The sequence below is a fragment of the Aspergillus nidulans genome, chromosome VI, assembly GCF_000011425.1.
Source record: "Aspergillus nidulans FGSC A4 chromosome VI".
In the NCBI taxonomy this organism is placed as follows: Eukaryota; Fungi; Ascomycota; class Eurotiomycetes; order Eurotiales; family Aspergillaceae; genus Aspergillus; species Aspergillus nidulans.
The window spans coordinates 1,945,210-1,968,169 of NC_066262.1; the positions used below are offsets into that span (position 1 = coordinate 1,945,210).

The window sequence follows — 22,960 nt, forward strand, 5'->3', positions numbered from 1 at the left end:
TATGGTTGTATGTGCTTAGTTTGTTCTTGAATATAAGAACGGCGCCTAGTCTCAGAAAACAATACTATAGGAGAATGTAGTTGTGCGGAGTGTATTTTAGAGGCCAGCAAACAGGACAAGGTCGGTTTGTATGTAGGTTCTGAGACCGGGTTGCACCTGAGCCGTGGCGAAATAGACTCTCATGTATTAGACATGCTTTCTTCAAACCACATATCAGCTCTCTAGTAGACTAAAACGATTATTTCATATCCAGCTCATTGGGTTCGTAGCGTCAAGAAGAGCAGATGCTGCTAGATCCGATGCCTTGCAAATGCGTTAGTTATTGCCTCATGAGCTTATTATAGTCACTTACCATGAAGTCCCAGTTATCTATTATATCCATTGGTATATTACTGACCACCTCTGCCCCGAGATCTCTATCCTGGTCATAAGCTCCTGCCATCCTTTTCAGAATTGGTAGGCACGCCTTCCAAGCCTCTTCCACTGCGAGGACTAGCGCTTCCTTCATTTGGTCCCCACCATCCTTAGGCCCATCCATCAATCCTCTCACCTGCGCCACAACAGATTACCCTTGATATTTGTCTCGCCAGCTTCTATAACTCTCAGACACCGCGACTTCACATCGTTCAGCACAGAAAGGAGATCTGAGCGTAGCGGAACAGGGTTCAGACCAGCGTCTTCTTGCAGCTGCGCTCGGAGTTCCATAGCAACCATGACTGCTGCGTGACTTACAGCTGCCGGATAGAAACCGGAGCTGCATGCTAATAAGCGTGTTAACCGCTGTCGTTGGGTGTGGTACCAGTATCAGCGTTACTGCTAGAACAAACAGGTAGACGAGGGCAAGCGGCTCTCCATATTCTCAGCGAAGCATCGACTACTGCTTTTCGAGAGAAAGAGTAGGCTGTCCCGTGTAGTGACGGCTGAATTACGGTGCATGGAGAGCAGGAAGTAGCGCTGCATGAGGAAGTCAATAATCTCGGTTCCATACTGCAGGGTTAGCGGATAGGGCTTTGGGTCACTGCATGTTCACAGACTCTGGCAAAGCTCTCTATACGCTGCTCGCAGTTCAGCATCGAGCCGGAGTGTCTGCTTATATGATCCCAGGGTATAAAGGTCGTTGAGTAACTTGACGACTGCTAGACGCTGGGGTAGGGTCCTGCGCAGTACTATTGCCACGGATACTTGTGTCATTTCGGCTTGAGGCTTCGGTGATGGGTCACCAGTCTCGAGCTGCTCATCGTCAAAGTTCTTGGGAGGGCTTGTATCAAAGTCGTCGAGAGAGATCAGAGGGGCGCCGCCGCAAGGTAAACTAAGTTGAAGATTCACTTCCATGATCGTTTTTCATAACCTTCGGTGCATCTCAGCGGCGAATATCGACCTCTGCAGGAGATGGCTTGGGTTGCGATGGAGACCCATGTAGATTGCTTCCTGAGCAGAGCCCTGGCGGAAACCCAGGCTATCTCCCCACCAACACGCAGTTGCTCTTGTGCGATCACGAGAAGCAGGTTCGTCTGAATAGCCTCAATACTTAGCCTCGCTTTGTACTTTGTGGTCCGGCCATCAGATCTGGGCCTCGTATATCCACTGGATGGCTAAAGTCCGCAACTAGAATTGGTCCTCGTATGTGACTGCACCAATGCCAAGTACCAGCTTGAGCTGGACCATGAAAGCCGGGTTTCGCACTGCTCCAGGCTCCCAGAACTTCTCATATTCTCTGCAAAAGCTAGGAATATGCAGAATCCGATAAAATGACTCGGTTCTCTGCAAGTAATGGTTAGATAGTGTATCGCAAATATCTCGCAAGGGCAACTCAGACGCCAGTAGGGGCCAGGAAGATGCCGGCTGTGCTTTGAGCAGGCCGATCCAGGCGTCCGATAACTCTTGCATGCAGGGCTCGATGGACTTGAACAAGTCACGAGCCAGATAGGCGATGCTGACTACCCAGTGACTCTGACCCAGTAGGCGTGTCTTGAGGCTGAACCCACGAGCGATAGGCTCCGCATGTTCGGGATGTCTCTTGTAATGGAGGTGGAATGTCCCACTTAGGTGAGAGCTCGTTGCCTCGATGCTGCATTCTGGCTGTACATCACGGGCGAAAGGAGTAGCACTCGCGATCTGGCTTTCGAGGTACTGGATCCTGAGTTTTAACCTGCTCGTCTCATTGTCTGGGCTGGGCTCGGCCGCCAAAGAGGATACGTGGCTGGATATACCGGATGCACCGGTTGCAGATTTCGACGACTCAGGTGAAGGTGTGAGTTGCTGATTGAAAGAGAATGAAGAGTGGCCGAGGGTCTCATAGACAAGTCCCGGTCCTAGAGCGTAGGCAGTTACTGCAGGATCTTTCTCGATTGCATTTGATCTTGCGAGTGCGGCAAGGCATACACGATACCTTTGGCCGCCTGCGTTGCTTTCCTGGCTTGAGGATAACCAACTCCATCAAGTAATGTGTCTGATATAGAGTCAGAATAGTGGATGTCAGTCAGATGGAAGATTGAGAGTCGTCGAGTGAGAGCCCTTATCTCCGCCGTTATGCCCGATATGGAAAGAAAAAGCCGAGATGTCTAATCGTGTACTATACGCAGCACCTAGCTGGTACCAGCACTATTAGGTATGAAACTGTAAAACTCATTCCATTTTCAATGAATCGGGAATTCGAATGGAATTTTTGAAGCGTGGATAGCTGTGCGGGCTTATGAGCTTACGATGTCGTCAGTCGCCAATCCACGCAGCAAGTCTATGCAGCCCGAGCATTCTTTCGATCTTCATGCAACTCTCCTGGCATGAACCTCGATACATCTCTATTTTAGAGAGAAAAATCTGACACGGGATGATGACGTGACCTAATGATGTCTATTATGCTGGGTATCCAATACAGTAAACAATGCCCTTCTATTTACCAACTCGTCAACCCCTTCAACCGGTCAAAGCCGCCGCGCAGCTGAAAATCCGGGTGTACGACTTTCCCCTGCAGAAGCGTATAGTTGACGATGCCCTCACAGTGCTCAGGCCGGACTCTCGCTAGCCAGATCATCTGCTGCTCCTTCTTGCGGTAGACCAGCACGTTCGCCGAGAACTTGTGCCCGCCGACATGGGAGACAAAGAAGATCCCAACCCCACCAGGACGCTCGTCATCGGCGTCGCGGTACAAACCACGTGGCCGGAGATGGCGTTCGAGCTCGCGCTTGATTAGGGGCGCTGTAATGCCGCATCGTGCATCGCGTCGCTTGTGAGAGCAGAGGAGCACGACATAGTCATACTCGCAGGGTCGGGATTTTAACCGAACATTGGGTGATGTGTTTGTTTTTGAGTGCTGTGACAGCGGAGTGTCGATGAAGTGGCTGACGACCTCTCGGACGTCGCTGGGATCCACTCCGTCGACAAAGGTGAAAGATGGAAGAAGAAGGATGGTGGTCCCGTTTCCTCTCGCAGTCCCTTCTCCATCGTCTTCTGGAGGCTTCAGGTTCGACGCGGAGACCATCATGCGCTGAAGCGTCCCCTGATCAGCTACTGCGCAGGTAAGACCCTATTCTGGCACTTACCCCATGCTGCGATGAAACACCGTCGAAGGCCTCCATCAGGCTTCCTCGCTCTTGCTCGACATGCTGCTTCCAGTCGGACCTCCCCGTCGCGACCAGGACGTGCGTGTGGAACTGCTTGATACGGCCGTATAGCGGTAGCGATGTCTCGACCTTTACTTTGTCTGGGAAGTTCAGTGTGCAGTCCGCGCAGTCTTTCTTGCAGTCGGGGCCATCTTGTTTGGGATCGACGGTCGGGAAGATGTAATCGTCGCGTTGGAGACCCGTTATTGAGAGGAGCGAGCGGAGCATTATCTCTTTAGTAGGAATATGAAGCCACAATAATAATTGATACGAAGACGGGTTTAGTTGACTGAAGAAAGGGTGGTGAGACGGTCAGTCGGCTCTACTATTCTTATACGATCCTCGGGCTCGGAGATGACCGAATTCCCCGAGAAGTATCCCCGAGCCCGCCAAGGCTGAAAAGAAGGATACCTAGTCCTAACTCAGGGGATCACCTTTTCCCATTCGTCATGTTGATCGTTTGTTGTCACCTATTTGCGATATGACGCACTGTGGTCTGATAGCGGGTACTCTGGTGAAGGGGAATTGACCACAATTGTCAGATTCCTGGATGTAAGCACTGAGCTGATAACCGTGCCTCGACTGTCTACAGGTATCGTGTTGCTCGGGAACCTCCTCGGAAGCCGACCGAAAGCGATGATGTACATCGAAGACGTGGCAGAGTTTGCTCACATGCTATTGTCAACAACAGAGGTGACATTTCAGCTGGTGGTTTTGGATACAACTCTTCTGCCAGCTGGCCGCAATTACTGGTAGCCCTGGGCTGCTGGACTTCCGCTATAAGAAACTGACAGCCGGTATATTAGTCAGAGCTTACTACCCAAGGAGGGTTAGCCCAATTGGGCTGCGTGAGAAGCTCAATAGAATCTTGAGCTGATTCTATCTGTCAATATGGGGCTTTTAACCCGCTAACTGACTAAGCTTTATTACATAAACATACCCTCTGGCATCGTACGTCTACAATATGATACGTACTCGGAGTACATATAGGCTCATCCTAAGCACCGTGGTTAACATAAGATGAAGGTATTCGTAACACATAACAGAGAAAGAGCTTGAATAGAGCTGTTCCATAGCTTGCTTACAACATCACCTTGGTGCCATACTTCCAGTAGTTGAATTATTCTAGGCTTGGTATACGTTCAGCCCAACCATCATCATTATCTCCAAGCTGCCAGTTATCTCTAACATAGTTAATTCAATCGCCCAGCCAGCACCTTTTTTCTCCTCCTTATACTTGACCACCGCATCTGGATGGAACATAAATAACCCATAACCGCAGCCTGTCTTGCAGTCTCCACCTCAACCATACTGTCTACTAAAACCAAACATTTACTAGGCAAGATGTTTTTTTATGGTTGAGCTTGCAGCTGAATTTAGTATCTGCAAGATAACTAAATATATATCAGGTGCTGGCTTTCCTTAACCCTGTTAAGCTTGTAGGCTATTACCCACGACCTGCTCGTTGGCTGGAAGAAGCTAAACAGCTGTTGTTTCTGGCATTAATATTTTCAGCTCATAGCTATGGCTCTTAGGGTTGGATGAATACCGTCTCAAGTCTGTCGAAACATTACTATCATTCCAGTCTTTTCCCAGATTTATACCCGACGATTGCCCTTGTCCAGCACGGCATCTACAGATTGAATAGCTAGTACCTCCATCAGATCCGCTGGACGCTTATGAACCCTTACTGCTCCCAAATAGCCTCCGCAAATGATCTTAGTGCCGCCGCGTGGACTGAAATGGTTGCCCCCCCATCAGTGCTGGGAGGGCACAAGAAGATTCTCTCGAATGACAGCTCAAGGGCATCTTTCGAGACCTCTACTTTGGGGCCTGTTTTTGTAATTATAACGCGCTGCTCTCGCTCTTCGCGGCAGTTCTTCACCACCCACTGTTCAATGATAATATTAGGCTCATGGCGCTCGATGGCAACAGTAAATACCACCTTGACATTTCCACCCGATGCGCCTAACCAACGGCGAATGTCGGGCATGAGCTTCTGCCTCGTTTCAGAGAAGCTGACTTCGAGCACAGCACTAGGCCAGTCAAGCGACCGATTTTTGGGCAGTCGAAGTGGGCGCCACGCCTCGGTTGGGAATCTTGCCCCAATCCGCCGCTGAGTGATAGCCTCCGTAGCCCGGAGCTTTACTCCATGCCGACTGGTGGCATTGTGCAGAAGGAGGCTAAACTAATGAACTGAGCCTCATGTGGCTCTGAAACAACCATCCTGAGTAGCAGTATCTCCAGCTGCTTGTTGTAGGACGAAACGTCGAAAACGGATGTTCTTCAGATTCTAGGAAGTCGGCCTGAAATATCTCGTTGGTAACTTCAGTGAATAACAACCACTCACTATAGGTTTGAAATGTATTGAGTGCATGCTGAAAGTCTTTATCTTTACAAGGGACATGCTTATTAAGGCCATGATTCGTACTTAACAAGCTTATCTGTTAATGAGCAAGGTTCGTTTGATGTATGAAGTAGGAATGATTGTAGATTGTTTTCTAGAGCTACGATAATGATATCATTGAATATCCTGTCCTACAACGACCGCCTGTGTCGCGGGCCAGGCCATCATCCTGCGAGCCGCGAGCCAGGCTCTTGGGAACGGGATAGGGCAACAGGGCGGTATGTCTATATCCAGTACTTTCTGCGAATAGACCATGTATACGAGCGCTACTGCAGTGCAGTAATGATTATAACATAAGACATAGGTAATGGCAATGTCCAAATCAGTTTCAGACTAAATTTTAGTGAAATGAAATTATTAGGTTGATAGTGTCCAAAAATTGCATATACATGGAACTGGAGCGGTGGCCCGCTTGTTTATGGCCTACTCGCCTACAAGACACGTTATTTTACGTTTAACTTACCTTTGCCTACATATTATATCTTTGAATGGAGGGTCTGCAATCATGCATACTGTTACCTTGTCGCATACCATGCGCTGACGGCCACCGTAAGCAACGTGGAACAGATCCTAGGAACACCTGAATATACCTGCATTCGAAGAAGAGATTCAAGCCTGTTCATCTATCGAAGATCTGCTGAATGTGATGTCGCTAAATATATATGTAGTCAGTATCAGTCAGTACGGGACATGGCTGAGTACGTCGGGCGGGCGGGATTATTTTCCCAAAATGGCCAAGAGGGCCGCCCCGACACGTAAGCCGCGCGTCTCCGGATCTGCTCACTCAAAACCCCGACAGAGACTGTCCAGTTCAGTATCCAGAGGATTAGCAGATCGCCAGATGGCGGACACCCAGACTCCAGAACAACGCGTCCGAAAGAGACGGCGGCGGACGATCGCATGCGCGCAGTGCCGCAGTCGGAAACTGAAATGTGACCGCGAGTACCCGACCTGCGGCCGGTGCATTAAGAGCAAAACGCCCAGCAAGTGTTCGTACGAAGATGGCTTCCTATGGCAGCAGCCAAGCACGGTGGATTCGTCTTACGGCGAGCGAGCTAGAGCTTCAGCCCCAGCAAGCACGCAGAGTCAGATGTTGTTGGTCGATCAGCCGGCTGCCCACCCGACCCCAGACTCGGGGATAAGCTCGTCTCGGCCTCAACTAACAAATTCGACGAATACTTGCCCTAGAGATGAAAAGCGAGGCGAAAAGCGAGTCGAAAAACGTGATCGATTTCTAGAAACCGTCTTGGGGGCGCCCAAGGCTGCGGTCAATCAGGATTTCATGAACAGCGCTGAGCTCCTGCACCGGCATCGACTCCATCCAACGGATCCTAAACGTGCAGACTCGGTGCAGGACGATGAGCCGCCGGTGTCGTCGTCACAGCCGCTCGACCTTTCGCCTCGAATCATGTTGCGGGGCAAGGATACAAAGACCCGTTACAACGGGTCCGGCATCTTCGCCAACCTCATCGCGCAGGTAGGCCGATCCAAGCACGAGTTGGAGGTGCAGTGCTAACCGGCGCAGTTCCCGGATCTCAGGTCGTTTGCAGAAGAGATCCGGCTTGCCAGTCCGCACCTCTCTGCTCTTCGATTCGATCTGACCAGGGTAACGAGGGGGCTCTGGAAGAAGAAGATCCTCAACGAGCCGGTCAAGAATCTGGATACGGCATCTTTGATCGCGTTGCTGCCGTCTCGAGACACCGTAGATGAACTGGTCGTTTTATACCTCACGCATGTCGAGTCGCTGCATCGTATCCTCCACATTCCCACGTTCCTAAGAGATTTGGAAAGCTTTTGGGACCAGAAACACAACCCGGCCATGGTGTCGGCGGCATTTGTCGTGCAGCTGCTCCTCGTCCTTGCCTGTTCTTGGAACCTGGCAGATTTCACCACTCTTGAGCTAAAAAACGGGTCTAGCCTCAATTGCTATACCGCCATTGACTGGGTCAAGCATGCAGATAAGTGGATCGAGACCGCCCATATCAAGCGATCAGATATCATCGTTCTCCGAATGCATATTCTTCTGGTCACTGCTCAAAAGAGCCTCGGGATGGGCCGCAGCAAATCATGGCTTTCTACTGCAACTCTGGTGAAGCAGGCCATGCTGGCTGGTTACCATCGTGATACTAGTCTGTACACCAAGATCTCCCCGTTTAACCAGGAAATGCGCAGGCGCATCTGGATCACCATCGTGGAGCTGGACCTACAGGTGTCTTTTGAACGTGGAATGCCGCCGTCTGTACAGGAGTCCGATTATGACACGGCGCCGCCGTTGAACATCAACGACATCGACCTGCGTGAGGATATGGAAGAGCTGCCCGCAGAGCAGCCGCCAGAGGAATTTACGGACTGTTCTTTTCAGACGGCGTTGACGAAGTCTCTTCCTTTGCGGCTAAAGGTTTGCCATTTGATGCACTCACCACGGATCAAATGCCGCTATGATGAAATTCTTCGCTTAGACTGGGAACTGAACCGGCATCTATCGAAGAAGCCCACCTGGAAGATTCCAGAGCTTGGCCACATCCAGACGGCGGATAAATGGACCTTGGCAAAGGCCATGCTAGAGAACAAGATCGGTCTCAGTCTGCTTGCAATCCACACCCCTTTTGCGATTGAAGCGCCACGGGAACCGCTTTTTGCTCCTTCAGCCCGGGCACGACTGGAATTAGTGACTATGATACTATCAATTCAGAAGCGACTACACGAAACATCGCGGTCGCTATCCCTCTGCAACCTTGGGGACTGGACGGTCCAAACTTACTGCTCGATTTGCCAGTTACTGCACGAGGGAGCCGCTAATCCAGGGCTCTCTCTAATCCATACCCTTCCAGGCCTCCCGGAAACCCTAGTCTCCCTGGTCGAGGTGGCTCTTGCTTGTATGGAGAGCCGGCTTCTTCTGGTGATTAAGGGGGCCAAGGAATACTTCTTCATGTCGACTATTCTGGCTCTGGTCAAGACCAAACTATGGCCGGTCCAGGCAACCGTCTACAAACAGGAGGTCGTAGAGAGAGTCATTCTATTCGCGCAGACTCTCTTTACACGGCACGCCAATTGCGCCCATCTGGGAGAATTGGGAATGGGGAGTTTCAAAACCAATCAGGTGTGTATATTTCCATTTCACCAGGCACAGGCAGAGGGCTGACATTGTTTCGTTCCTCTTAGGTCCCAAGCCTGAACAGCATTCAAGATGTACCGCAGCAATTTGCTTCTGAGATCAGTGTGCCAATGACGGGGGATTTTGGCCTATTAGTGAGCTCTCCCGAGATCATTTGCTGCTACTGTTACCATTACTAACAGCGCTAGGCGCCTGGTGATTTTGATCCTTTCCTGGGTGCATTCGACTGGGGGGACATGGCAGGATTGGCATATGAATAACTTTCTCATTAACAGCATCTCCAAGAATACAGTGCCGCAGCGGTCAAGTCAGCGACTTATTGGTGCATTTTCAGTAAGCCTTTTGCAGCTGAATCCGTATTAGTCCGTAATGTATCCAGCACCGCAGGTGGAGTCATTACTGTGATAGCTCTCACCGGTTCAATGCAATACTGGAGGCCGGTCGTGGCTCTGAGCCACCATACCTCGCCGGCCTGAACGAGGCGTCTGAACCTTTTCTTGGGGACAGAGCATCTTACCACGCCTTATATTTCGCACTTTGGGCTGGCAACTCGTGCCTGACATTGCCTTCCACAGCCTGAATCTTCGGATTCGCTTCGCTGTATACGGTCTCCCATGATACATAAACTGCTTCCATCGCTTCACTGGCCTGTAGTGCCACCGTCTCAGAAAGGGTGTCTACCACCTTGGTCATACCTGATAGCAGCAACATGCCCTAGCCGGTACTTCTGGTACCATACCGGTCTTCACCTTTTCACCAGGCCCTTCGTTCCAACTAACTCGACGACGCCTTTCCAGCTGACTCTTCAGCCACAGCTGGCGATACTTGGCGGACAGCTCCTCACTTATCCACATACCCACCAACTTGCTTCTTGCCTCGACCATTTGCACACTTCATGATATCCTCCCAACACGTCCACTGCATCGGAACTCCCAGCACTCGCAGTTGCCCATTCATTTTCTCTGCCCTTGTCTGGCTATATTTGGACCATCGTCTTCTTCGCGGATCCGACTTGCGTCCATCGCCCAGTCGCAGTCAAGCGGTAGATTCACTACATTCGCTCATTTTGATACAACATGGGATCGGCCATTCTTCCCGTCACACCATCTATCAGAGCCGGCAAGTAACCCGCGGCTACGTCGACTGCCATCAGACCCTCAGATAAAAGAAACAGATGTAGCAGGACCATCATCGCTCCCGTGACAAAAGTCGAGCTAGTGTGTGCGCGCCCGCGTGTGAGCGCTGAGCTTCATCGAGAGAAGAGTCAATCCTGCCTAACCAACCACCACGCCGCGGATAATATCCCTATACTCCAGGCAGCGGTCAGGATCCACGAGCCCACGCGGTCGCCCGTGGTAATAGTGCGCAAGATAGCCGGATCATCATCGTGTGTCTCAAGGTGCTGCTCTTTGGCATCGGGGTTGGTATTGATTGTCTTCGCTGTGGCTTCAGTCATGAGCATCAAGTTGGACGTGATGCCGCCGAGAGCAGCCATCTGCACCTCCAGCCCCTTGATCCCGTCCCAGGTGTCCTGATACCAGCGGCTCCCGCACAGGTTCTCGCTTTCTCCGTCGCATTGGCGGCCGATGGCTGCGGCCGATCCCTGGAGCTTTGGAACGATGGTCGCCCGTGTCTGTGGGACGAGATTTGCTGTAAGTGCCATCCACATAGCGGTCCAGCCCTTGAAGCAGAGCATGTTGCGATCGCAGGTATGGAGTTTCTCGCAGGACACTTCGGACATGACACTGTGGTCGTACTCGGCGGGGAAGAAGGTCGTTTCGAGGCGTGCAAGAAGACCGGTGGTGGCTCTGAGCCACTTTTCGTCGCCGGTCTGGCCGAGCCTTGTTAGCTGGAATCCAGTGGATTGACAGCGGCGGCGGAGTCGATGGGAGTGGTCACGGGAGAAAGAGAATACTTACGGCATTGTACATGAAAGCGCAGCCCGCGAGATACGAGCCGTAGTTATAGCTCCACTGCATATTTCCGCTTTCCGTGCAATTGCTCTGGCCGGTTGTCGAATCGGCCACGAACCAGTCCTGGTCCGGTGTGATCAACGGCGAATCCACCGACCAGTCCCAGATCTTCTCAGCAAACTCAAAATAGGTCGAGTTCTCGGTAAACCGGCCCAGCCGGGCTGCGAGCTGGAAGAGACCGCCGTTGGAGATGGAGTTGCGCAGCTTGTTCCCTTTCTGCCATGCATGGATCTGCCAGTTAATACCTCCATTACAGGCGCTCATATCCCAGCGGTTCGCCTGCATGTTAAAGACCGCGCGAGCCAGCGTCGTCCAAGTCGGCTTGTTCTCGATCTCAGGGAACCCGGTCTCCGAAGCGGTAATGGCTGCTAGACCCCAGAACATCTGGTCGTCGTTCCCCTGTCACACAGTAAGTACGGTGCTCGACTCAACCATGCAAGATATAAAAGAAAAAATCCATGCTTTTAGAAGAAAGAGTCACGCACGAGCCACCGGCTGTAGTTCGAATCGAAGAAGTCGTAGTTCCGGCCGGCCTGGAACATCAGGTCATGCGATACGATGGAATTATACTGGTCGTCGCCCGACGCTTGCCAGTACTGGATCAACGTCATGAACATAGCACCCGCCACGTACCACGTATCGGTGAGCTTCCCTGGGATCCCCTCTGTCTGGTTCTGGGCATAGAACGTCATCATCGGAGCGGCGATCTCCTTGCCGGCCTGTTTCAGAGACTCTAGTTTCCAGTCAGAATAGTCTTCCCAATGTATTCCGTTTAATCGAGCTCATTGAATGCGCAACTAACAAGATCGGGAGGCAACACTGTGGACGCAACGCGATAGTAGGAGCTGGGTAAGAGCTGGGTAAGAGCTGGGTGGAGCTGGGTAGAGCTGGGTAGAGCTGGGTAGAGCTGGGTAGGAGCTAGGTAGGAGTTGGGATGGGGTATACCAGTGGAGGAGACCTCGATGGGAATATCCGCAACGACTAGCTGCCCGAGAAGCAGGACCGCCAAAGCGGACCCAGCGAGGGACCGCAGAGTTCCCCAGCGCATTCTTTTTTGGTCTGGGGATGATTGTGTGACGGAAGATGATGGATCGGATGATCCGTGAGGAGGGGACGTTGCTGAGCGGGCATTCGTATTAATATTTCTTACCGTACCGTATCCCAGGCAAGGGCCTGAGCTGGCAAGGGCAGCCGGGGGATCGGGCCTGTCAGCATCGGAATGTAACCTTGTCTCAGGTCCAGTCGCGCTCCCACGGTCTTCAAATGCCCCTGCCTAGTCTCAGCCACGAGTTCACTAACTACGCCCGGCCGAGGCTCAGTCTAGCATCCCCGCGCTGCGGGGGGGTAGTCAGCGCTTGTGCCACTCCAGATTCGGCATCTGGAGAATCTGCTACAGAAAGCACAGGGCATGTAGAATGCCGACTCTATCCCACCGCTGGCGAGACAGAGCATCTTGACGCCGGCGACTGCTATATGTCTACCAGAAAATATGTCTAAGACTAAACTGGTAGTCATGAGATGACGTCCTTCAGCGGTATATTCTTCCGATACTATACATTAGCTGCTCCAGATTACGTAGCCTCTACCGATTGGAATGGTTGTTATAGAAAAAAAAAAAAAAAAAGAAAGAAAGAAGCGAAAGAAAGGGAAAAGACAAGAAATGATTGTCGAGAGACTACAGTGCAAGACTGTTGTTGCAATGGCCTGCATATTGGCCTTATTAAAGGTTCTAGGATTGTAATCATAGAACTGCACTGCCATTCTCCCTGATCACAACGGCACTGGGGGACTGCTCCCAGCTGTCCAGACTGAGTGAGCAAGGGAGGAACCCCGTTTGATCTAGGACATTTGTGCACGTGACTCGCCAGAGGTCATGTCCACTGCCAGGCATCAGCCTCATCGTTTTCTTTTTTCTTCCTTTTTCATTTCAGGGTTCTTTGAAATGGTTTGTACGGGGTATTATAGGCAACAACAATAAGCGATGGTGGGTAAATACGAGCTGACGTCTTGTCTGCGGGGGATCGAAGGTCATTATCGAAGGTCATTGGGCGCTCCGGCAGAGGCGCAAAGTAGTCTAACGGTCACCAATTTCTCACATATTCTACGGAGGCGTGCACCAAAAGTTTTTGCGCGACGCTAGTAATTTAATGCGCCGACGTAACAAGCTTACATACAAATTACTATAGCAACATGTTTTTTGACCCACAACTAACTATATCCGCATAAACCCCGAAATCAAAAACAAGAGAAATGAAGCTATTCAGGGGCCTCTATTGGCTGTAGAGCGAGGTCTACACGTGGTGATAGTCACCCTTTAATCCGCCTGCCTGCCCAACTACGCGTATCGCAATCCTCACGGCCCTCCTTGTATTCATTACCCCCTTCTAGCTCGATAACAATCTGAATATGACGAATTAGACGCTCAATCCAGTGTTGTATAGTCTCCTGTGGGAGATCCGCCCAAGCCTGCCTCCATTCTGCTTCTCCTGTCTTCTTATCGCGGGGCGCACCGCGGGATGTTGTACGCTTCTTCATCCAAGCCCAGCACGGCTCAATTGCGTTGAGATCCGGTGAATTGCCAGGCCAGTCAAGGATCTTTTGCACGTCTTCTGCTTTATAGACATGCTGCTGGATTCGGTGACAGTGGGCAGGCACGCTATCCTCTAAAACAATAGTATTTGGGCGCTCAATCATGCATTCTTTTGCAAATGGAATAAGAAGAGGTTTAAGGACTTCCTAGGCAGTAGAATAAGTAATTAGCACGTGCTTAACTACTCTATAATAGAGAATTATAGAGATAAGGGAACAAACTGTTTGATATCTCCACCAATCAATCCCCCCTTTACCTTTACGTATAAGCTTACCATTCTTCTCGTTCCAATTCCATTTAGGAACACGGCCGCGATTTGGGCGTAAATGAACACGAGAAAGACCTGTAGCCAACTCCCATTCCTCCCGGCATAGAGGTTCCAGCTCACAATTCATGGCTTCAATCTCTATATCTGCCTGCTTCCACATGGCAGCAGTCTCCGGCTTGTAGATATGTAAAGGGCCCTTCTTATTATATGAGAAGCAACCCCATACCATGAAGTCAGAGCAGGCCTTCCAGCGCCTCCGTACACAATTCCTTGTATGTGAATCTTTCACAGTCCTCCACACTCGTATTGCTCCGCGGCGGTGGCCAAGAATAACACCAGTCTCGTCGGTAAAGATCACGCGTTTCCAGTCTTCTAATGTCCAATGTTGGTGGGCAAGGCAGAATTCAAGACGCCTAAGACAAGCAGCTTCAGTCAGACCAGGCTTCCAGGAAGGTTTTGCAATAACAAAGCCATGAGAATAAAGGATACAAAGAACAGAAGAATGGGAGATACCAGCTTCATAAGCAAGAATTTCTGATAATTTCTCGCGCCCTGCTTGATCTGCAGTTACTGAAGTAATAACAGTATTCTAAGTAGCTTCAGTAATCTCAACAGGCCGGCCAGATCACTTTCTATCCTCAACAAATTCAAGCTGCACGCGCAGGCTTACTTCCGGCCGGTAGCCACGATCTCTGCCTTTCTTTACGATGCTCTGGACCGTACGAGGAGAGAGATTCAAAGATTTTGAGATCTTCTCTGTACTAAATCCGATAGCTGATAAAGTAAGAACTTGGACACGGAGTTCTACTGGATGAAAGCCGCCGCGAGGCATCATGAAGCTGGTGTTGAGGAAGGAGAGCAACTGTGGCAGGATAAGTTGAATTAGTATAAAAAGCGTGCTAAGCGTGCTAAAACACCAAATTGATCAGTCAAATAGAATATATGAGCAGTGTGAATAGCTTCAAGAGGCTGCAGGCAGCTGAAACAATGAAGAAGCAATATATGTCAAAATATTAATGTATGTATGGTAGTGGGGTTGCCATAGAAATTGTTATGTAGGGCGTAACAGTATTACATGGCGTGACACTAGCGTCGCGCAAAAACTTTTGGTGCACGCCTCCGTACTCGCTTACCACAAGATCCTTCTTGTCCAGACAGCGAGGACTTGAAGAATCGTGTCGGGAGGTTGGGGAACAGCCGGCCGGCGAGTATAAGATGATGGGCGAGCCGGAAATCGATGCGATGTGGGAGTTGGAACGTGTCAAAAAGAGAAATACGACGGAATATTCGACACGCCAATTTATGTCTGATAGGATGGGTTGGGTCTGGTCGACGATTGCTGACGATGTGCCGCGAACTGCATACTATATACAGAGTAACGTGGTTGGTAAGCGAGCTGCGCATGTAAGCGAGCTGCGCACCTGCATACAGATTTCCCATATTTTGACCTTTTAATCAACCACAACGCCTTTATATTAATTATTATTTATTTGGACAAGCATTTCTTCTATGCCCAATTCTATGGCAGGTACTACATGTAGGTAATGCCCGTGCCTTTGGTGTTTGTGCACCTTCTGCTGGTGGCCCGCATGGACCAGGTATTGCCTGAAAAGACGCATTATGAGCTTCCTCGAGCTCTGTAGCCTCTTGTACAGACAGACCATTATCATGAGCTATCCATCTATGCGTACGAGCTCGCTTTCGCCTTTGTATAGCATTTTCAGCACGTAGCGCCCTATTCTCTTGCTCCAATAGTATGCCCTTTTGCATTGCAATTTGACAGCCTTTAATTAGCTGGTTTAGGGCATTATGGGACGGTGATGGTGGACTTTTTGAGCGCTGTTTGAGAAAATCTCTGAGTAAAGAAGCTTGCTTTAGAAGCTCATCAACATTTGCTGGTGTATGTGGGCAAAAAGTGCTTGCCTGGCTGCCACGGCTTCCAGGGGGTGTAGGCGTCACGATGCCTGAATACTAAGCTTTGAAAGCACTGGTTCAGGATTCAATGGCACTAGTCCTGCTGCTCGAAAACTGTTTCTGATTGTATCCAGCTTAAATGTGCTGATTCGAGCTTGTGGATAGGCTGCAAGGAAATCAAGTTTGTCAATATGGCTGATGCCAAGCCGCATTTTCTGATCAACCAAGCTGGCGTACGAGCGCTTCAAAACTGCAAAACATCCAATATCAAGTGGTTGTAGAAGATGGGAGGAATGTGCCGGCATGCAGAGTGGTATAATATTATGATCTGTACAGATTTGATCAAACTCTGGTGTAAGATGGCTTCCATGGCCATCAAGAACTAGAAGTTGATATCTTCCGCGCGTACGATGCTCTGTTGACGGGATAAATTGCTTCTGAAGCCAGCGAAGGCTAATTTCATTAGTTGTCCATCCATTTGTACTAATTTCAAATCGCCAGTCGGGCGGAAGGCCTGTAAACCATGCTTGGTTATACTGCTTGCCCTTAAAGATAAGTGTTGGTGGAAGTGCCCATCCAGAAGCACTGATTGACTCAATTGCAGTAACCCATTCACGGTTTCCTGGCTGTAGAACTGGTCTTCGGCCACATGATTCTGACTTGGTAATCACTTTCTGATGTGCACAAAGGCCCATTGCAAAGCCAGTCTCATCAAAGTTGTAGATATCGTCCGGTAGGATCCCGTATTGTTCGATTGTGGCTCGTACGGTGTTAAACCATGCTTGAATAACCTTTGGGTTCTCTTGCTTTGCTCGCTGGCAGTCGTATTGCCTTGACAAGCGAGACTCAAGCTCCGGGTGGCGTTGAGTATAATTATATACCCATTTCTGGCCGACAGTCTGGATTGGGGTGGAACCACGCTTTGCAAGCAGAATATTAGCCATTTCTCGTACATGAGCTTTTGTAGGAGCTGCTCCGCGTAGATCTAAAGAGAGAATCCACTGCTTAAGCACTTCCTCTTCAATCTCAGTCAATTTATGGCCATTTGCGCGAGATTCGGCGCGATTTGTAGTCCCGCGTAGTCGCGTACGTAGTGTAGATTCAGGCACATTGAAGCGACGTGCTGCCTCGCGTATTGATGTAATCTCCTTTTTTTTAATAGCCTGTACAGCCAGTAGGAGCCGACCTTCCTTCTCATGGCAATTTTGGCTTGAACTAACGCGAACTCGGGGCATGGTGGCTGTTGGAAGATAGATGACCGCGTCAGCATGTAAAAAAGTGGTTGGGTGCGCAGCTCGCTTACATGCGCAGCTCGCTTACCAACCACGTTAGTTCGTACTGTTAGAGTCCAAGGATTAGCCAATAAACACGGCGTTAGAGCTGTGTCCGCGCTGGATGTAGCGCTCTGTGGGAAGCCTCTGGGCCTCTGACCCCTAATTCTCCTAATATTCGTTTGGAAGCTTGAGCTCAGTGGAGCTCTGCCGACGACGCTAAACCGAGCTATAAATGAGGCTGGGGGCCGAGGATCGGGGCGCAGGGCCTTGGCCCTGCATACTTGCGCCGGCTGCCTGTGACCCAGCATAGCAGCGCTCCTTTTGATAGACGTTACTGCAGAAACCGTCTGGGTCGATGTCGATTAACCTTCAGACTCAGACACTCAGCCCTTTAGTACGCTATGTGATAAGCTACGGGTTTCGCACAGCACTCTGATCGATCCGGCCACTATCTCTAGCTTTTCACGTGGCTTTCTGCAAACCACCGCAGCACCTCAGCTGGTCCTTTGCCGTTTGACTGTGGTCGCTCGAATATCGATCTATCGAACTTCCTACTCGGCCAAAAAGGGCTAACCCTCTTTGGGGAGCTAAGTTCTGACTAATCTACTAGTTGTCACGTTCATATCAATCATATCGATCATATTACCGGCATTCGTGGACGAATGTAGAGAGCAAATCCTGTACTTAGCCCGTGTCGGCGGACAACAGTTCACATTAACAGACAAGACTTAGCCACTGCCAGCACGAGCTGGATCTTCTTGCCGATAACTGATTGATGATTAATATATCCCGCATGCTTGCCAGTCGCGGTAAGGTCAGACCCGGCCCGGGTCTGAACGGCGACACGGTTATCGACCATGTCACTGTCTGTACATCATAGAGCAGCCCTGTGTTGCGGTACTGTCCAGCTTGGTACTCCAGGCCTTCCCAGCACAAAGGACAACTTCAGATTTGCAATAATCTATATTCATATTTAGCTTAGCTTTCATTAAGACCGCTTGGCTCATTTTAGTGATCCAAGTAGATTGATTATAGATCTTAGCTCTCTAGCTCTGCTTAAGATCCTCAGTAAATGCGCTGTGTCGAGGCACGTCGTGTTCGTTACAATACGGTATGCAGGGGTAGACCGTGTAGAGGCAAGGGCAACACATGCTTTCTGAGAAGGGGAGAGAATACCCGTGCTTTCTGGCTTAGCAAAGACATAGCGCTCGTAAAACTTCCTCATTCGCCTCCTACATACCAAGTCACCTGTGGAACGCCATTGTAAGGGCCAAAAAGCAGGCTTCTTTCCCTGGGTCCGGCTTCGGCTGCGTACGATCGGTAAGAGAAAACGTTCGATATATCACTCCAGGCTCTAGGCTCAGGGTAGGGGTAGCGGTACAGCAGTACAATGGTACAGTAGTGCCGTTTGCCAGCAGAGGTACTTGGTAGTAGTTATATATATTCGCGTGGAAGGCTGGACTCTCGGCGCGTGCTGCTTCGAAGCAAGCTACATAATCCGCAGGCTGCTCTCAGTTGCAGCACGGCTGTGCCTGTGCCGAGTTTAAATATATATAATCCCAGGGGGACTTACGATTCTTCAGTTTTTTTTTTTTTTTCTTTTCTTTTTTTTTTCGCGCTGTTTGCTCAGAGGCCCGAGTGTCATCGTGCTCTCTTGTAGTTCGCCCTACATCAGATGCTCGCCAGCTGCCGGGAGTCAAGATGGAGAAATTAGCAATTGACAGTATCTCGTATATGAAGCTCATTCTAAAAGTTTACATCAAAAGAAAAGTTTACATCAAAAGTAGGAATACTAGATATAATTCTGCAGGCTTTGCAAGTCATAACTCCCAGTACCGGTTTATCACTGATATACGATCGATGCAATACGATGTCCTTATACGGCGGTACGAAGAGAACTGTTTGATCTGCTAAGATCGCACCTAAGATAACTAAAGTACAAACACTCAACTCTCAGAAAAGAAGCTAATCCTAATAGGACACCACAAGTAGAAATAATGCCAAGGCACAAAAAGACCCTGGTACTCTACCTGTACTTTCCGACCCTCAGAAGAACACCCGTAGCCGAGCAATGACCCACGGTCTCCTGTTCAGCTAGGCCCAGCTAACAGTCAGCTAAGCGCGTCTGTGGCTGAAGTCACGAGCGTGCTCGCGGCGGTAGAAGTTGCTCTGGCAAGTGCCGGACTCCTTCTGGTAGGGGTACTCATTGGAGTCTTCCGCGTTGCTTTCATTGTAGGAACCAGTGCTAGAGCCAGAACCACCAGTATAGACGGCCGGGCCGGGCATAGGGTAGTCCTTCATGCCGCCCCAGACGCTGAAGTTGAACGAGGGGTCGTCTTTCTGGTAGCCGCCTGGGAACTTGATGGTATCCTGCGGGTTTCCATTGCCACCACCGGTGACCTTGACCTGGGCGCATCTGAACTCTGTCAGTACTCGCACAAACAGGGGCTAGAGAGTTATCAAGGATAGCCTACTCGTAGTAGAATTCAGCCTGTCCATCATGTGCTCCATGGACGCCTAACAAAAAGTTAGTATCTTGCCTCTGGAAACGATAACAAGAGAAGAAAGGAGATGAAAGAAAAAGAAAAAGAGCAAAAAGCAAAGAAAAGGAGGACGCACCGATATGCTCCGACCGGATCAGATACTCTCCGTCCGGGAGGTCAGCAGGAATGGTGAACTCAATGCGGTCCTTGTCCCAAGTGCACCAGGCATCGGTCTTGATGTCCTTGCTGGTGTCGCAGATGCCCTCCTCGTGGATTTTGAACCAGTCACCATCGCCCTCGTACTGGTTGGCCGCACCGGGGGCCTTGGACATGTACACCAGGCCCGGGCCGGGGTGCTGCATGGTCGCACCGACGCCCAGCTTCATAGCCAGCTTGGACCCAGCCTTGACCTCCGCAGTATCCGTCTGGCCGGCAAATGTGAAGGAGCCCTTGTTGCAGCGGAAGTCGGGCATATCCGGGGTCATGTCGTCGCGGGTGTTGACCCATTTGGTCGGGTTGTACTTCTCGGGCCGCGTGTTGGAACGAACGTACTGGTTAGGAGTGGTCTCCTGGCCGTCGATAACGAGAGTATCGAAGAAGTAATGGGCCGAGACCATGGGCGCGATGGCCGCAGCAGCGAGGAGAGACAGCTTCATGTTGAAGAGTAGACGAAAGAAAGCTTGGAATGAGAGTAACGTTGGAATGCAAACGAGATGGGACCGGCCCAGAGAAGAGAGTGGAAGGTAGTATAGTAGAAAATGAGAGAACGAGATAATACACAGTTGGCTTGCAGCTGTTGAGGGTTTTCACGAAGGAGATGCTCCCTTATATAGGTGATGAGCGCAGTGGACGTACCCTCTTCAAACTCGCTTAGACAGTATAGTATATATGAACCATCTGTATACTAGAAACATGCCGAGACCGTCAATACCTCCTCCCATCTCCGCTATGTCTCAGCCCGCGGCGGGACTGCCGACTGTCAAGCTTAGGGAGCGTCCTCTAAACGTCCACTAGTCAGAAGGGTCTGGCCCAGGAAGCTGGACTAGCGGAGAGGAAATAACAACATAAAATTATCACAACAGATAAAATCCCTTAAACGTTATATAGATCTTTATTTAGACTATATATTATTTATACTTTATAATAGATGATTGCACCATTTGGTGCTGCCCACAAGAAACTGTCTGCATGTTCATCGTTATCCTTGGCCATACAGCTACAAGTATGGCTAGATGCACGTTTAATATAGGGCAAGCACGGTCAGGCCAGGTAGCTGCCGAGCGTCAGACTTGAACATCTCGAACATTGTTCTAGGCAGCAGGCAAAAAAAGATTATATAATGATTAGAAAGAAAAGAAACACTTCAAAAGTGCTACGGAGGCTTTCGAGCTTTGTATCACCCACAACCTGAAATAGTTAGGGGACTTTTGAGACCAGGGTCCAAGACCCTTTTAAGGCCTTTCCAGTGGACAAAGACCCACAAGGCGTAGTATGAGCGCCGTCAGTATTCCAACCTGAAACCAGTCCACTCTGCATTAAGGGGTCAAAGCTCGTGTTCGGCAGTTCACTGATGCATCCATAGCCGAAAGGAATATTGGCACTACTCTAACTTGATATCAGACGTCATGTTGACCCGCTACTCATGTAGATCATCTCGCCGGGACGTAGCATACATACCATGTCCTAAACAACCGCTGCAGATGGAAGACTAACCGAGGTGGAAGACAGCTACACATCTGCACATCTCGACGAGTGTTCTGTGGAGAACCTATGACCACTTCATCTAGTGCCCTCCTGATGCATTGGTACGGGCCAAAACCCGTCCCTTGGCATTATATCTGTCTCATCCTGCGACAGCATCAGACGTTGTCCTGGGGTCTGATGTAGGGGTACCAGTCCCTGGCCTTCAAGCGGGCGACAACCTCAACGGAGGTGTGCAGGCAGCTGAGGCCTGTCGGCCTCAGGCCTGCATAGGCGAGGCATTGGAAACGTACGTACGGAGGACTGATAGAACCAGATCTTTGAGGTAGAGCTCCGTGGCTAAGCCAGCAGCAATTTACAAGGGAGACCGGCGGTTGTCCGGAATAGAAATGCACAAGAAACCTGCCGTAGGTTAGTTTGTTGATGTCCATTTCTAGTTGCAAGCGCCTTGTGGCTCTGCCCGCTCTGGCAAAAAGTCCGGAGTCTTACGTGGGACTATTGAGTGAAGACGCTGAATCCTTCCTCGTCCATTCTAGCCCTCAGTGCACTCGTCCGTCCCCGGCGCCAAACTCTCAGGATTCGGTAGTGGCCCACCCTTACTGCCGTTTATCAATTAGATGGTCCAGCGAGTACACGGTCAAAGTCCCTCGACAACTACGATCCAGGCGGACGATGCCATCTCAACCACGGCCTCTACTGGCGCAGTGGACTGTGTACAATGCCGTGACGGCGACCCCTTCGACCCTGGTACCGCTCGACATCCGCAAGCCAGGGCAGCGCGATTTTAGCCATCCCCGGCTAAACGCCGGGGTGGGCCTCACGCCAAGGGCGAAGGACGTGGCCTTCGACGCCAACGTAGAAACAAGCCGAGGGTGATCGGTGCGTGGAGCAGACCTTGCTTCGACGGGCTTGTTAGGGGTGTCTCCTGGGGTGGTGGAAAGGGCTCTTCCTTGCTTTGCGCTGGTTACTGGGTTTAGGCCTAGAGCGTATTGAGCAGTAAACTGATCAGCGCCTACAAGGGGCGACAATCCTCAATCTATATCACTCAGAGATTTCATGAGCCAACCGACTCTCTCCCTTGCGATGGAGGTGTGGCAGCTGGCGACATATTCAGTAGCAAATAACCCTGACCGCTGGCAGCGGTGACCGGTCAGCCTGGGCCTGCAAGTGGCGAATCCTTCGAACAAGGCTTCGCTTCAGTGGCTGCTCTCGGCCGGTCATGTTTATTGCAGACGATGGTGGACATGATGGGGCGGCCAGACGCAGCGAGTTCACCCTGCTCCGTAAGCGACCTGAGGTTCTTTCTTCATGACGGCCTGAAGCCAGCATACCGTATGTTTAGGTGCAGCAGAACTCGGTATGGGGCGGGTGAGTCTGAAAGGAATACATGCTATAGAGCTGCTCTTAGGACTTTTGTCAGGGTGCAAGAATCCAGATATAGAAGTTAGTATAGCGTCTATGGCCAGCCATCCCGGCAAGTCGCCTGGACTGTCTATCAAGAACATTCGCCGATTCGGATTGCTCATGACTATTTGCTCTCCTTCTCATGTCTAACGCGGTTAGCTTGATTGGATACTCGAAATCCAACCACTAGTATGGTTGATCCGCAACTGATGCGGCTGCCCGATGCGGCGAT

General features: G+C 50.5%; 7 protein-coding genes across 7 annotated transcripts, besides 1 other annotated feature; 2 read left to right on the forward strand and 5 right to left on the reverse strand.

Moving 5' to 3' along the window:
• Positions 1 to 22,960: part of a sequence feature (contig 1.51 915..1114266(-1)) that runs on past both edges of the window.
• On the reverse strand, positions 244 to 3,827 carry ANIA_03051 (uncharacterized protein; the record flags this gene model as incomplete). The annotated part of the gene is made up of 8 exons (XM_655563.1): positions 244 to 303; positions 353 to 443; positions 551 to 719; positions 1,035 to 1,309; positions 1,349 to 1,440; positions 1,648 to 2,431; positions 2,898 to 3,523; positions 3,558 to 3,827. The coding sequence occupies 8 exons, from the start codon at positions 3,825 to 3,827 to the stop codon at positions 244 to 246; spliced, it is 2,367 nt and encodes a 788-aa protein (XP_660655.1).
• ANIA_03050 (putative C6 transcription factor) lies at positions 6,737 to 9,309 on the forward strand (the record flags this gene model as incomplete). The annotated part of the gene is made up of 4 exons (XM_655562.1): positions 6,737 to 7,483; positions 7,532 to 9,106; positions 9,169 to 9,255; positions 9,304 to 9,309. 4 exons carry the CDS (start codon positions 6,737 to 6,739, stop codon positions 9,307 to 9,309), a joined length of 2,415 nt encoding a protein of 804 aa, XP_660654.1.
• ANIA_03049 (putative mannan endo-1,6-alpha-mannosidase dfgD) lies at positions 10,386 to 12,142 on the reverse strand (the record flags this gene model as incomplete). Its single annotated transcript, XM_655561.1, has 4 exons — positions 10,386 to 10,952; positions 11,041 to 11,493; positions 11,580 to 11,813; positions 11,897 to 12,142. The coding sequence occupies 4 exons, from the start codon at positions 12,140 to 12,142 to the stop codon at positions 10,386 to 10,388; spliced, it is 1,500 nt and encodes a 499-aa protein (XP_660653.1).
• On the reverse strand, positions 13,402 to 14,787 carry ANIA_03048 (uncharacterized protein; the record flags this gene model as incomplete). Its single annotated transcript, XM_050612561.1, has 3 exons — positions 13,402 to 13,826; positions 13,959 to 14,541; positions 14,623 to 14,787. The coding sequence occupies 3 exons, from the start codon at positions 14,785 to 14,787 to the stop codon at positions 13,402 to 13,404; spliced, it is 1,173 nt and encodes a 390-aa protein (XP_050468470.1).
• Positions 15,908 to 17,101, reverse strand: ANIA_03047 (uncharacterized protein; the record flags this gene model as incomplete). The annotated part of the gene is made up of 2 exons (XM_655559.1): positions 15,908 to 16,116; positions 16,276 to 17,101. The coding sequence occupies 2 exons, from the start codon at positions 17,099 to 17,101 to the stop codon at positions 15,908 to 15,910; spliced, it is 1,035 nt and encodes a 344-aa protein (XP_660651.1).
• ANIA_03046 (lytic polysaccharide monooxygenase auxiliary activity family 9 protein) lies at positions 19,256 to 20,279 on the reverse strand (the record flags this gene model as incomplete). Its single annotated transcript, XM_655558.1, has 3 exons — positions 19,256 to 19,556; positions 19,615 to 19,657; positions 19,760 to 20,279. 3 exons carry the CDS (start codon positions 20,277 to 20,279, stop codon positions 19,256 to 19,258), a joined length of 864 nt encoding a protein of 287 aa, XP_660650.1.
• On the forward strand, positions 20,536 to 22,200 carry ANIA_03045 (uncharacterized protein; the record flags this gene model as incomplete). Its single annotated transcript, XM_655557.1, has 4 exons — positions 20,536 to 20,628; positions 20,771 to 20,845; positions 21,411 to 21,613; positions 21,762 to 22,200. The coding sequence occupies 4 exons, from the start codon at positions 20,536 to 20,538 to the stop codon at positions 22,198 to 22,200; spliced, it is 810 nt and encodes a 269-aa protein (XP_660649.1).